The sequence below is a fragment of the Ochotona princeps genome, chromosome 3, assembly GCF_030435755.1.
Source record: "Ochotona princeps isolate mOchPri1 chromosome 3, mOchPri1.hap1, whole genome shotgun sequence".
Taxonomy (NCBI): domain Eukaryota; kingdom Metazoa; phylum Chordata; class Mammalia; order Lagomorpha; family Ochotonidae; genus Ochotona; species Ochotona princeps.
In genome coordinates, this window is record NC_080834.1 from 62,248,956 (window position 1) to 62,262,612 (window position 13,657).

The 13,657-nt window shown below is 33.8% G+C and overlaps 1 protein-coding gene across 2 annotated transcripts in view; it reads left to right on the forward strand.

Moving 5' to 3' along the window:
* EPHA3 (EPH receptor A3) overlaps positions 1-13,657 on the forward strand; it is a 317,639-nt gene that overhangs the window by 241,589 nt on the left and 62,393 nt on the right. Inside the window, exons 6-7 of one of the 2 annotated variants that reach the window (XM_004596564.4) lie at positions 9,156-9,280; positions 11,076-11,238. In XM_004596564.4, the coding sequence (XP_004596621.2) occupies positions 9,156-9,280; positions 11,076-11,238 (288 nt within the window). The remainder of the gene's footprint in view (positions 1-9,155; positions 9,281-11,075; positions 11,239-13,657) is intronic. The other variant, XM_012930186.3, reaches the window with a different exon arrangement.

Consider the following 13,657-nt stretch of genomic DNA (forward strand, 5'->3'; position numbering starts at 1 on the left):
CCTTCTACATAAATAAGTATATCCATATAAAAATAAAAATATTTCATCCAATGAAGAATTAAGTAATTTTTACTCATCTTACACTGTATTTAAATTCAAATTTAAATAGTCATTATTTTAGCTCCAGATTAAATATATGTATACTTGTATATACATATATGTATACTTGTATGTATATATATAAATATATATATACTTGTATGTTTGCATGTATGTTTCAAATTTTAGTATTTTAAAGTTAGCACTTTATTACTTATGTTCAGAATCTCAAATGAGCAAGAAAAATTATTACATGATTGTGTTTGATGTTTCCCCAGATAGCTCATGATCTCTTCTGATAATACATAAGTCTTCTACTTTCTTGAAGAAATTCTAGATGCTGTTTCACTACTGTGATTGATTTAAAATATAGGCTTTAATACGCAGGTATGGTGAAGTCAACAGATTAACTGATGACTGCTATTGAAAAAACATAGTGTGTTACTTAAAGTTCCTAAATAGGGAGGGCACCCCTTGCCACAAGGGCCACAAAGGAGTCATCAAATTCAATTATGGGACAGACGCAAAGACAGAACAAAAACACAGGCTACAGGCCTTATTGTGAGCTTCAAGGTGAGTTAAGCAGTCTCCTAATTTTCTAGTTGTGGATGTGTTCAGTGTATTACAAGGCACAGCAACTGGCCCTAGATTTTATCAGCCTGGAAAAATATTACTGTTGCCTGCCAAAAGTGCTACGAGCCTAGTAGGAAGCTTGTCCCAGAGCACTCTCAGTGTGGTTCCCTGCTGACAGTGTGCTTCTGAGCTGTGCAGCTCCAGAAGAGCTGCAGCATTTCCTCTGCCAATGCTCCAATATCAGTATTTCAACAGAAAAATAAGAGAATATTTAGGTTAAGCTAATGTGGTGGTGTACTGAAATCTAACTATACAAATAGTGATTGTTCCTCGTTTTTAAGCTGAGATAATAGTTACAGAAAGTGAATCATATGTATTATAAACATAAATTCAAAGGCTTTGGACAAAGGTATACACCCATGTAACATGCAGCTTCTAAGTATAGAAGGTGCTCCACTGTCCCCTTCTAGCCTGTAGTCCGAGTTTGTCAATAAAAATCTCTTTCCAAATCACTGTAATTTTTGTTTATTTGCTAAACATTATACAATGTAAATGTAAGTTTTACTCTACTTTTATTCTATTGTCTGAGCAGATGAGCCAAGCAACTTGTGAGGACAGTCTTTCAGAACTATCTTCGTTCCCTTTTTTGTGATATGTAAGGTGTAGGGACAGTCTTTTTCTGTATTAAAATCATGTTCAAATTAAAACTTTAGACTCCTGTATCTCATCAAAGGCAGCAAGCCCTTTATTATGTTCTCCAAAGACCATCCAATCAGCATCCAGACTGCTCATGTGTCCTGTGCTAGAAGACAGCAGCTCTGCCTCAGAATGGTCCTCAGAATAGACCTGTTACCCAGCAGCCTTTTGAAACAAAAACAAACATTCCAGCAGAATTCCACACTATGGCTGGCTTCTTTCTAATCTAAATCGTGTTCTGCACATGCTAAAGACTTCATCTGGTATGATCATGCATTTCCTAGCACGACAATTACGGCCACCTACAATGTCCAGCTGCCCTTCCTCAGATTTTGCAGCCGTCTATACAAAAATAAACTCATCTACTCTATGAAGGTCAAGATATATTTCAGTTTTGATTATCAGCTTTGGTTGTAGAATTTTGACACTTTCAATTTTGTGGAAATGACTGAATGGCAGCAATGAATCTGAAACACAGTTACATTGGATGAAAATTTGGCATACTAAAATCCCATCTAAACAAAAATTTCTGCATGTTATCAACAACAAAATTCACCCCAGAAAAAACTGACAAGGCAAATATTTATGCAGAGAAAAGCTATAGATTTTTTGAAGCATTAAGATATTTGGAAAATTTAAAAATAGATAATTTTTCAAATTATTTTTGGCTATTTGAGAAGAGAAGAACCTTTTACATTCATGTAGATTTTTATGTTGTTTCTGGGATACATTTTTTTTCCAAATTAAGACTAAGGTGAATACTTAAAAGTGTGACACATTTATTTTCAGGCATAAATAGCAGATATTACATTTAGATTTAACACATGTGGAGCAGCTACATGGCTATCTGTCTAGAGATTCCCAAATTGTTTTATGTTTTGGGTGCAATCCATGAAGGAAAGATGGTGTAAAATGATTCAGCATAAAAAGATAGCCAGAATCTCTAGCAGGATCATATCAACTCTGTCAAGAAAAACCATTAGCTTAAAAAGCACATGACACACTTGACATAAATATTTAGAGAAATATCCATCACTCTCATTGTTATGCATAACAATGTGTTATATTCTGGGAAAGATTACCCTAGTTTGTTAGATTAGATACTAGACAGTCTTCACAAGTCCCTAAATGATTTAGAATATTATAGAATATCTAACAAATGCAAAGGACATTCTTAAAAGCATATATCAACTATTTTTCTGTTGAGATAGATAGGCAGATATATAGCTATTCCAGTAGATACAAACGCAAAATCTCTGTCTCAGTAGTTTATAACAGCCTTGCTAGCACACTTCACTTTCCAAAGCAGACTAGTCAGAGAAAAATGAAACACTTCATTTGCTTTAGTTTGCGGTTTTTATGCGAACAGTATTTTTTCATTTTAGAGATTAATCAACATCAGGTAATCAGTAAACTTTAAATTCAAGCAGTCACCAGTATTAATTCTTCTGCACGGAAGTATTAAAAATATGTAAATAATCACATAAATTTTCACAGCCAAATCAACTCTATGATAATTCTTCTAAATCTGGGACAATATTTAATGCTACAAAAGAATTAACATTTGATGTTAAAAATGAATGTGAAGAAGAATGACAAAAAGGAAAACAAGTTCATTTTCTTGAATTTATGCCATAAGCATCTATGCTGCTTCAAATCTCTCTGTTAGTTTTCCTGATTTTAATTGGTCCAAGTCCTAATGAGTTTGATTCTTAATTGTAGATATATTATTTCATCTTTAAACAACTTTGAGGCTTTAAAAATGTTATAAAACAGCTAAGTTTTTGTAATATTCCAATTTGAACTCAGATACCTAAATCTTGCATAAAATCTAATAATACAATATAGAACAATATGTGGTAAAAATTTATGTTCACATTATGCAACATTTTAGTACATTTTTTGCCCAAAAGTGCTGGGAACCACAGACCCTGGGAGGCTTGTGATCTGGTCAAGAACCACACTGGCACAAGAGATGGATCGGAGCACAATCAGAACACTAACAACACGAGGACGAACTGCCGTATTATGAGACAGAGCGAGCAGAGCACGACACTGGTTAACTGTTGCCTGCAAAACTGTAAAGGAGTGCACTGTAATGTCAGTGGGTTTTGTAAAATAGTGGCTGGGTATGTGTTCCAGATAAAAAGAAAGAAATCCATCACTCCAGAGAAGAAATACCATACACACATGTGGAACCATGAGCCAAAGAACTGTCTTTAGAATTCTAGCATTGAATACAAAGCAATAAATGATAAAACTTATTTGTTTCATTAGAAGTTTGCAATAAAAAATCAAATGAATTTAAATTATGCAAACTGTTGGAGTCCATCTGGTACAGCTCAGATGTTCAGGATTCTAAGAATTTCTAATTTCAACTTATGACAAGGTATGGATTCCCACACTTTTGGGTCTTACTGTTTACTCAACTGGCTGAGGAAATGTATTTTTTAATTATGAGATTTCTGAAAGAGAGTTAATGATTCATTTATTTTATTAAAAATGTATATACACTGGCAAGTTTTGCTGAAGATTTAGATGAAAGGATCACAATCCAGTGTATGTTAAAACATGGCAAGGGCTGAATTAACAATGGAAAATTTAGAATTGTGTAAAAAGAGAATCCATCAGTTTTCCTAAGGTGGACCTGATTGGCAAGCTAGGCAATTGGTGAAGGACCTTGTAGAAAGAAGCATGAATCTGGAATGTCAGACAGAGTCCACTGCAAAAATGCTGAGGCGTATGTCCAAAACAGGAAATTCTGTACATCACAGGTTTGAGGAACTTAGGCTAGGGATGGTGAGATGGTGAGCGCTAAACTGTGTATGATTATACTAAATCAAACCCAAAAGTGTTTCTGGATTTAATAGACGTGTTAGAAACTTATGAAAAATTGAGGGGAAAATCCTTCACTTTGCATTGTAACAAATGGTAAAGAAAAATAACAGAGAGTAATGCTTTTAAAGGCATATCTGATTCGAAAGAAAAATCTACTAAGCATTTACTGCATGATATTTTCCCATGGAGATAATTTTTAAAAGCTTGGCTATCTTAGAAATGCAATACTGAATCTTTTTTGTTATTACTTCAGCTTGTCCAATCTGCAAACCGCAGCGATACCTCAGAGGTTCATTAGAAATTCCCAAACCCAGAAAAAGGAAGGTACCAATAAAAATAAACCAACCAAACCAGACCTTTTAGGAGTTTAAATGTAAGTTTTGACTTCCTGATTCTAATAAAAAGGATTACATTTTAGTTGCGGAATAATGGTAAATGTTCCTTTAAAACACTACAGTTAACATAATGAATCTTTGTCAATAGATTTATTACGCACAGTGTCAGGTGTTATTCTAACCCAAAATCTATACCCTGCAGACTCCTTCCCTATTTAAGTCCATCTATTTGGAAATCTTCGTTGGCCTAATATTATTGCTTTCTGGGTATAGTTCCTTTTTCTATTATTTCATTGAGTATAATCAATAGTTCAAGTCATGTAACTAAGAGGAAACCTTGCCCTTCCTCTAGAGAAATGATGATGATGCAGTCTTGCAAGTGATGGTGTCTTTTGTCACCAAGCCAGTCTTGGTTAGTTTAAAAGGATCATGTATGTGCCTGCCTTTGCCATTTGAGGGTACTGAAACAAAGCTTGTGCAATAACACAATTTAAGCCTAATTTGGTACAAGCATTTGAAACTGTCATTAACATACTGGGCGCGATGACAACACCCCATGTTGGAGTAGCTGGTTGAAGTTCCAGCTCCATTTCCAACCTAGCTTCCTATTCATGGGCACCCTGTTAGGGCAACAGGTGGTGGTGATCCAAGCAGCTGTGTCAATGCACCCAAATGGGAGGCAGAGACTGAGTTGCTGCTTCTGGGCTGCAGCCAAGCCCAATCCTGTCCAATCCTGTCTGTTGTGGGAACGGAGCAGTAAAGAAGTGAAGGGGATCTCTCTTTCTCTCTGCCTTTTAAATAAAACAAAGGCAAATAAATAAATAAATTAATTAATTAATAAACTAAAAGAAAACAAAGATTATTTTGATTCAAAAAACATTCAATGCCATGAATTAATAGTTTGTTCTTGTTTTTGTTTGCTTTGCTTTTTTTTTTTAAGAATGCACATTTTCCTTTAATATTTTGGAAACCCCCTCTGACTTCTGAAACAGATCTTTCCTGTTGCTGAATCAAGAGCCCGTCATTGCACTAGCCTAGACTCCAGAAAGTTCGCAGAAAGCTATTTTTCTTCCTAATTAATAAGGTTCTTGACTCCTGTTTTCACAGAATATGTGACAATATATGACACAGGAACAAAATAACTGCCTAGTTCTCCATCGTGGACAAAGATAATTTGTAAAGAAAAATAAATTGAAAGAAACGTGAGACAACCTATTGTGACAGACAATGGTTCTTGGAATGTCTAGAACTTTGAGTTGTTTGTATAAGCCCAGATATGCTCACCAACGAAGGTGAGCTGTGTGACTCATTGGGCACTTCCTCCTTCCAAACCTTCACTATTATTCTCTTGTATTTGTGTTTTTGAGAAATAATTTGATTAAAGCGTAATCAATATCACATTACCAAGTGTATCATGTCCATTATTGTTTTACTTGTCACACATCTGTTTTACCTGAAATAGCAAGATAATATCTCCCTCTCAGATACCAATACAACCAACATACACATGTTAACATTATTTAAACTTTCCAAAAAGTATTACCCATATTCTCTTTCAGGTTTCTTTCACCAGCTTCTCCCTTCTTTCTGCTTTTCTATGAAATTTTTTCACTTACTATTCTGTGGAAATTGCATGAATTAGTTACTAAGCAATTTACTCTTCATCCCTCATGACTCTTACAAAGATAACTGCTTCAGTAATATCTACAATTTAAACTATGCAAAAAGACACAGAAGTGAAGTTCATCCCTAGCCTACTAAGTGTTCATCAATTATTTTGTATTTTAGGTAGCTACTAGCATTTTATGAAACCTTTGTCTTCTTAAAACTTCTCCCTCTAGCATCTAACATTTCCCAGTCTTCTCATAGCATTACTGGTCCATTCTATACAACTGTTACCTTCAGTATCTACAAATTACTAACTTAGAAGCAAGAAAATAAGAATAAAGTAATCCAAATTTATCTTAAAATATGTATTGCAATGATATTATTTATACTGAGAAAAGTAAATTGAAATAACTTGTATGCTAGTAATTTCAATAAATCACTTTTTGATACCTAAGATTTAATGAGAAATCAAGTAACTCATCTCACTTATTCTTGTTAATGTGTTACATTGTGTTGCAGTATATGATAAGCTTAGGTAAATTATACTTCAAGTTATGAATTAAAAAGTGTTACCAAAACTTTAAAAAAATCATTGATATACTAGTTGCCCTGGGATTTGTCTCTATTTTGTATTTTATTATTTCTTGACATTATTTATAAGAGAGTAAAACAAGTATTATTAATGATTTATTAATATTAAAATATTGATGAGCTTTACCTACGAGTCAGGGGGCCTCCAGCTGGTATGTGCGGCTGAGCTGTGCTGAAGTGCAGCCAGCAAAGGGGCATGTATTAAGAGCAGAATAAATGACTTAACAGAGACCTGAAAGCGGCAATCAGAAAAGCTTCATTTAACAGAGATGGCACAAGCTTCAAGCAATCGCCTCTCCTTAAGTAAGTGTGGAATTACAAAGGGCTATTTATTACACTCCAACAGGGCCCAGCAGCTTGCTAAAAAACCTTTGAAGAAATTTAACTGTTAAAATGTCTTGCTCAGTACAGAGATGGTAAAATCTAGACAGACCCCCAAAACAACATACAAAGTTTTCATTAAAAAGTTAGTGTAGCCCTCATTGTAACTGTTCTATAAAATGAATTATTTTCCCCTTTATAAAGGAGAAATGTCATGACTGGTTATTTTCAAAACTTCTTTGAAAATGTATTTTGACCTTTAGGGAAAACGAACTAGTTTCATACGGGTACAGAGTGAAGTGTAGATCTTTGTAGGTTTAAGGGAAAGTGTTTCAACAGCAAGTTTCTTTGAAATGTTCTGTAAGCACACATAAACTTGTTTTATTAATGGCTTTGCTTCAGCAAATAAATTAGTGGAAATTTTCCATTGTTTATACACAAAGCAAATTTTGGTTCTAGGGACATTTAATTTTTTTATTATTGGACAATGGATTGATTTCTTTAAGCATTAGGGAGAGTCAAAGAAAATAATTTTTAAAAAGTCAGTGTATCTGTTACTAATTCATAATCCAGTGATATGTTTTTAAACATTGAGAATGTTTGTAAAGCTAAATTTCTGTAATAAAAATAACATCTTTTGTTTGGAATGAACTTCAAATTAGTAAACCACAAGAATGAGGGGATGAGGCCAATTTGGGAACTGACGTAGTCAAGCAGACATAAAAGGTAAATTATGTTAATTTACATGAGAATATTAATTGCTGGTGTCAACAAAATGGGATTAATCAAATGAATATATATGTCCATGAAAATAGCAATATCCCCTTAACAGAAGACTGAGTCATCATTCACAGGCAATTATCCTAATAATGCATTAATTTTAAAAATTTCATACGGGGAACTTATAAGCAACAGAAACAGATCAATGGGAAAATCACTGCAATGAATTCAAGGCTTTATTCTTTTCACTGAAATAGTACAAGCAAGAATAATGAAAATAATTTTTAAGATAGAAGCAAGAAGTGAAAAAGCATTGATGGAAACAAATTGGAAACTCAGATGCAAGAGTCATTGTAGGATTATCATAAACATATCAAGTGATTAAATATGGAAACTTTACTGCTAGCTGTTGTGGCGAAACAAACACATAATGTTCTAATCATCTTTGATTTGAGAAAAATCTACAAGGAAATGAGTCTGTTAACAATGAAAATAATTCTGTTGTTAATGTATCTACTATATCCTGGGCTTTTGTATATTTAGCATCTGTAATTTATTTTTGCTGAATTCCATTAGGGCAGGGTGCCACTGAACTCAAGTGAGACCTTTAGATTGGCTAGTTTATCAAGATGACTTGAAGGCTGAGGTACGTTAATGGATAATACACACTTTTCTTCTTAACGAAAGGATTTGAAGTAGGAAAACAGTAAAACGTATTTAATTTTCAAATAGAATTAAGGTAACCCTATGACATCTAATCCAAACCAATGGTCTTTTGATTTTTGTTTCATACTTTTGGTAATCCAAGACAAAATACAGTGAGTGAGATACTTATTATTAAATGTTTTAAAGAAACAAAAATTTAGAAAGATTTTTGTTTTCTTGATATATACTTTATACTCATCAGAGGTTGTTTCAGGAGTCAAGCTCTACTGTAATGTGTACTAAATCGTATCTATTTTACAATACACTAAATATTATTATTACCTATAGTTACCATGGGACTTCTTGTCCATAATGAATTCCAGTCCTCTTATAGAGTTGCGTAGGAAAATGTTATCAATGTGCTGAAGAATCTGGCATTAATAATTTTGCAACATTGTAACAAATAGGTAGTCCTGATGTTTTGTTCTTTTTAATACATCAAATGTATTTCATTGCTTACATTATAGTAGCAGATTGAAAACATCTGCTCCCTACCAGCAGCAGACAATCTCAGTTCATTTTCCATAGGCTTTCTTGCAAGGACCAGGGCTATAATCCAGCTGCTGAGGCTGCATCTGGGGTCAGATTAATACTCAAGAGCCTTGGAAATGGAAATAGTGTTTTGTTGCCAAAGATTAGAACAATGATAGACTCCATTTGCTTGTCTCCTTCCTGTCTGCTTTAGTTCACCACTTCTTCCCCTTACCCTCTCCCATCCTCTTTCCACAGCACCATCTCCTGTCATGACAATTAGGAAAGATCGGACATCCAGAAATAGCATCTCTTTATCCTGGCAAGAACCTGAACATCCTAACGGGATCATATTGGACTACGAGGTCAAATATTATGAAAAGGTGGGGAAACAATGTTACAGGATTGGGTTATGTGGGGAAAGGAAGCTATTTTCTCCAGAACTGTATTCTTGCAAGGAAACATCTGACATTGCTTGTGAATGGTAAAGCTCTGTTTACAATTCTGGTCATGGGAACCCCTTGATTAATAGAGAGTAAGGAAAAGATTTAGATACCATCTTATCAAATACCCCAGAGCTGACAGTATTAAGTGCTATCAAAGATGTCACTAACAAGCATAGGGAAGTTAGTTTTGACACCACGCATGACATGTTCGTCCTTTCACACCAAAACCATGGCTTCGATGATTGTGCGGTGTTTTCTTACTGTAGTGATGAACTATTCTCAAGTCATCATTCTATTACCTTCACATTTAAAGACTTTCATTCACTATAAATGGGAACATTGAATTGATAAAAACATTTAGCTGGAGTGGAGATGAAAAGCTTTCTTTGATCTGTAGAAAAAAATTTAATTCGTTAAAAAGACAGACACATGAGATTTATTTTAAAGAATGTAAGTAGGATTTTTTTCTCCCTGAAAATAAGTTATGATCAAGTTTGGAAGCAACATGTATTTAAATGTCATCATTAGAGCTGGCTGCCTTCTAGCTATAATGTATATAATATTTACATATCCAGCACTGTGTAAAAAATGCTTTGAATTAAAAATAAATTGTACATTAATTTAGCAGTGCATATATACTTTATTATACACCTAGCCTGAGCATTCTAATACTCTTGAAGAAGTAGGTAGCGAAGTCTTTTAGCTAATGAGAAAACTGTGTTAGTGAAATTTGGTTAATTTTCCGCAGGCTCATTTCTAAAAAATATTAGGCCTCAGTTTCAAAACTGGCCATCATTATTCCTCATTTTGCATGAATTTCTCCATAGTAAGTATCTTGTTGAACATGAGAATGGAGCATTACTGCTATGAGAATTACTTTTAATACCAGTTGCATGCAAAGATAAAGTGTATGAATGCAAACATTCTTTTGCATTGCACTGTTATTTCCTATTTCGAAGTTGATGCATTTCACCAAATGGTCCCTCCCGAATACACAAGATCGGGTTTCTCCATTAAAAGAAAGTGATGGAGGCCTAAAAAATTCTGTTGTGTGAATAAAAATACAAGCACATTTTCTTCTTGTGTTTGGTTATCCACTGAATTCAGTCAGATTCATAAGATCATTGTCTTTGGTTTGTATGTGTTGTAAACAGTAAACTTGGTCAATGCAAGAAACCATATCTTATAGATGATACAATCAATTTCAGAGAAAATGAACGATGTGCGTTGGCTCAATATGGATGGCAGGATAACTTTATATCTTTGATGCTGATTCCAATTACAAATCATCTATATAGCCTTTACTGCATTGTAAAGTGTAATATGCATTGTTTTTTTAACATAATTACCCAATATAGAAAAAAGTATGGATGAATCTCTTAACTAGTTTCTATATATTTTAAAACTTGATAAACATATGTATGTGACATTTTAGTATATTTGGTTTTTTTAAAAAATTGTACACAAAAATGATTTTAAAAATTAATTAGGATGTATGTATAAGTTTTAAAACATTTAATTTTTATTATTTAGATTTCCCCAGAATCTAGGTTTTTTGACTTAGTTCAGCAATGATGAACTAAGTCAAAACTCTTTCTAATAAATGGATTACTCATTTAAGCAATATATACGTATATGTATATATATATATATTTAAGCAATTTATATCCTTTCTCATTTGATACCACTGAGACAATCTGATACTAACATGATTTCTCTTCTTACCTCAAAGCAGGAACAAGAGACAAGTTATACCATTTTGAGGGCAAGAGGCACGAACGTTACCATCAGTAGCCTCAAGCCTGATACTACTTATGTCTTTCAAATCCGAGCCAGAACAGCAGCAGGATATGGGACCAACAGCCGCAAGTTCGAGTTTGAAACTAGTCCAGACTGTAAGTTTTATTTCATTTCAGTGTATGGGGACTAGTTCAAAAGGTGTCTGATAAGTTACTCAGTGTCTGTAAATTTTTACCCAGTGTAGCATAGCAAAAATATATCGAGAAATTTAGCAATTTATAGGGAAGCATTGTATCTTATGTGAATTTGTAATAGTGTCCACCGGCATTTTATTCACTTCTACAAGTGAAATTGATTCTTCTGGACTTCTATTAGTCATAAGTTACATTTGGACTCTATTACTTAATATGGTGACATGATTCTGGTCCTTCTCAATCTAGATGTTTCAGAATCAATGTATGAGTCAATGAACTACAAAACAAACAAACTTAATTATCATGAGGACATTGATTTTACCCTGTTTCTTAAAATATACAACCATGTATTAGTTGGTAATAAGCATTTTCTCAAATGTGTTTCGTTACTTTTTTCAGTCACACAATTCGAACAGCCTGTCCATTTGGTCTAACATAATTGCTAAAATTTGCCCAATATTAGCAAAATATTTTTAAAATAACTTTCCATGAAATACTTTTGTTTGTCTTTATGGTTAAAAGTCTTTTGCTATAATTTAATTTTCCGAAAGTTAAAATAATGCTTGTGGGTACCAACAGAACCAAGACAAAAAAATTTAACTTAGTAAAACAACTGCTATATCTTTAAAATTAGTAGAGGGAAAATTAGAAAACTGAAATGGACAAGAGTACATAAAAAGTTTATGGACATGAAATTGAAGTATTTATTTTGCTGAAAAATATTTGAAATCCATTAACTTTTCATAATATATTTTCATGAATATTTTAGAGATCCTTCACTCATAACATATATATTTCTGTGTCTGTATGTAAATTGTATATATTCAGGCACTCGGGAATACTTAAACATATTTGCCTGTATTTTCAAAGCTGGTTAATTATTATGGAGGCAATGAGCCTAATGATTTGGACAATCCACCCCACAGAAAATCAATTAATTATTTCTCTAGGAAATGTGCCATATTAACAATAATGTGAAAATAATATATATCATTATTAGTTATCCACAACTTAAATTCTCAGCTCTAAAATCTACTGGAAAGACTAGCAGCAATTTACACTTTTTAGAATCAGATGTTAGGCAAGGGTCTGATCGTGCTAGTACTTGATTGAAACTGGACCATCACCACTTTCCTCAGATCCTATTTCTTCTGTTTTGTAAATATTTTATCTTGACATAAACTTATACTGTTACCAATATGGAAAAATTTTAATGGTCAAAGTTTATAGGTCATGGAGACATTCTAGTTTGACCACAAACTTAAGGAAACTGTTTAAAGTACTCAGGTGGCAAAGATGCAGATAGGAAAGGCATGCAAACAGAAGCCAGTTTGAGTTTTCTAACTGCAATATCTGAAAGAAATAAAGACAAACACTAAAATATTTAAAATTGCGATGATTAACAGATGTAGAATAATCAGGTGCTGCTCTAGATCCTTGTTATGTAGAATGCTGTGAAGGTGAGTGGGTCCTGCAGTGGAGAAGATGCCTCCTGGAACTCAAGCTCTACTCCAAACCCCATTCCCCTACACACACACACACACACACACACACACACACTACAGTTTGGTAGCTGGTTTCAAGTCATGGCTTTGCTCCTCATTCCAGCTCTTCCTGCTGATATGCATTCTAGGCAGTAGGCTTTGATGGCTCAGGTAATTATTCTGGACCTATCATACACACAGGATTGTTGTGAATGTGACCTAGGCTCCTGGCTTCAGCTAGGTCCAGACTTACCTGTTGTGCAAATTAGGGAAAGAACCAGTGGATAGGAAAAAAAAAATCACCGTTTCTCACTCTTTGTTTCTGCCTTTCTGCTGTTTATGTGAACTGGAAAATAATAAGTAGAAACTTAAAACATGCTGGAGGAGGGGCGTGGGGAGGGGTGGGGGGATTCCCAGAGCCTATGAAACTGTCACATAATGCATAATAATTAATAAAAAAAATGCTGTAGTCTGAAATCACTATTGCCAGCCTCATTTAGAACAAACTCAACGTGCCACTCTGCAATCGAGCAGGGCCTGGGACTGACTGAAACAGAAATAACTTTACAACAAGGTTCATAAATGGTTTGTGAGAACATTAAAGCTTCAGAAGTTTTGATCTATGTCAAGGGCCAGTAAACTTTCTATAACTTAGTAGATATAGAACATTTTAGGTTTTGTAAACATATAATGTCACTGCTATTTAATTTGTCAGTTTTAGCATAAAATCTGTCACAGTGCAAAAATGAATGGTCGTGGCTGCATTTTAAACAAAATTAATTATAGACACCAAAATCTGTGATTGAATTTCAAAGATTTGACCTATGTCACAAAAGTGTGTGCTTTTGACAATCACTTCAAAATGTAACAGAGTCCAACCATTTGAATTACTGGTT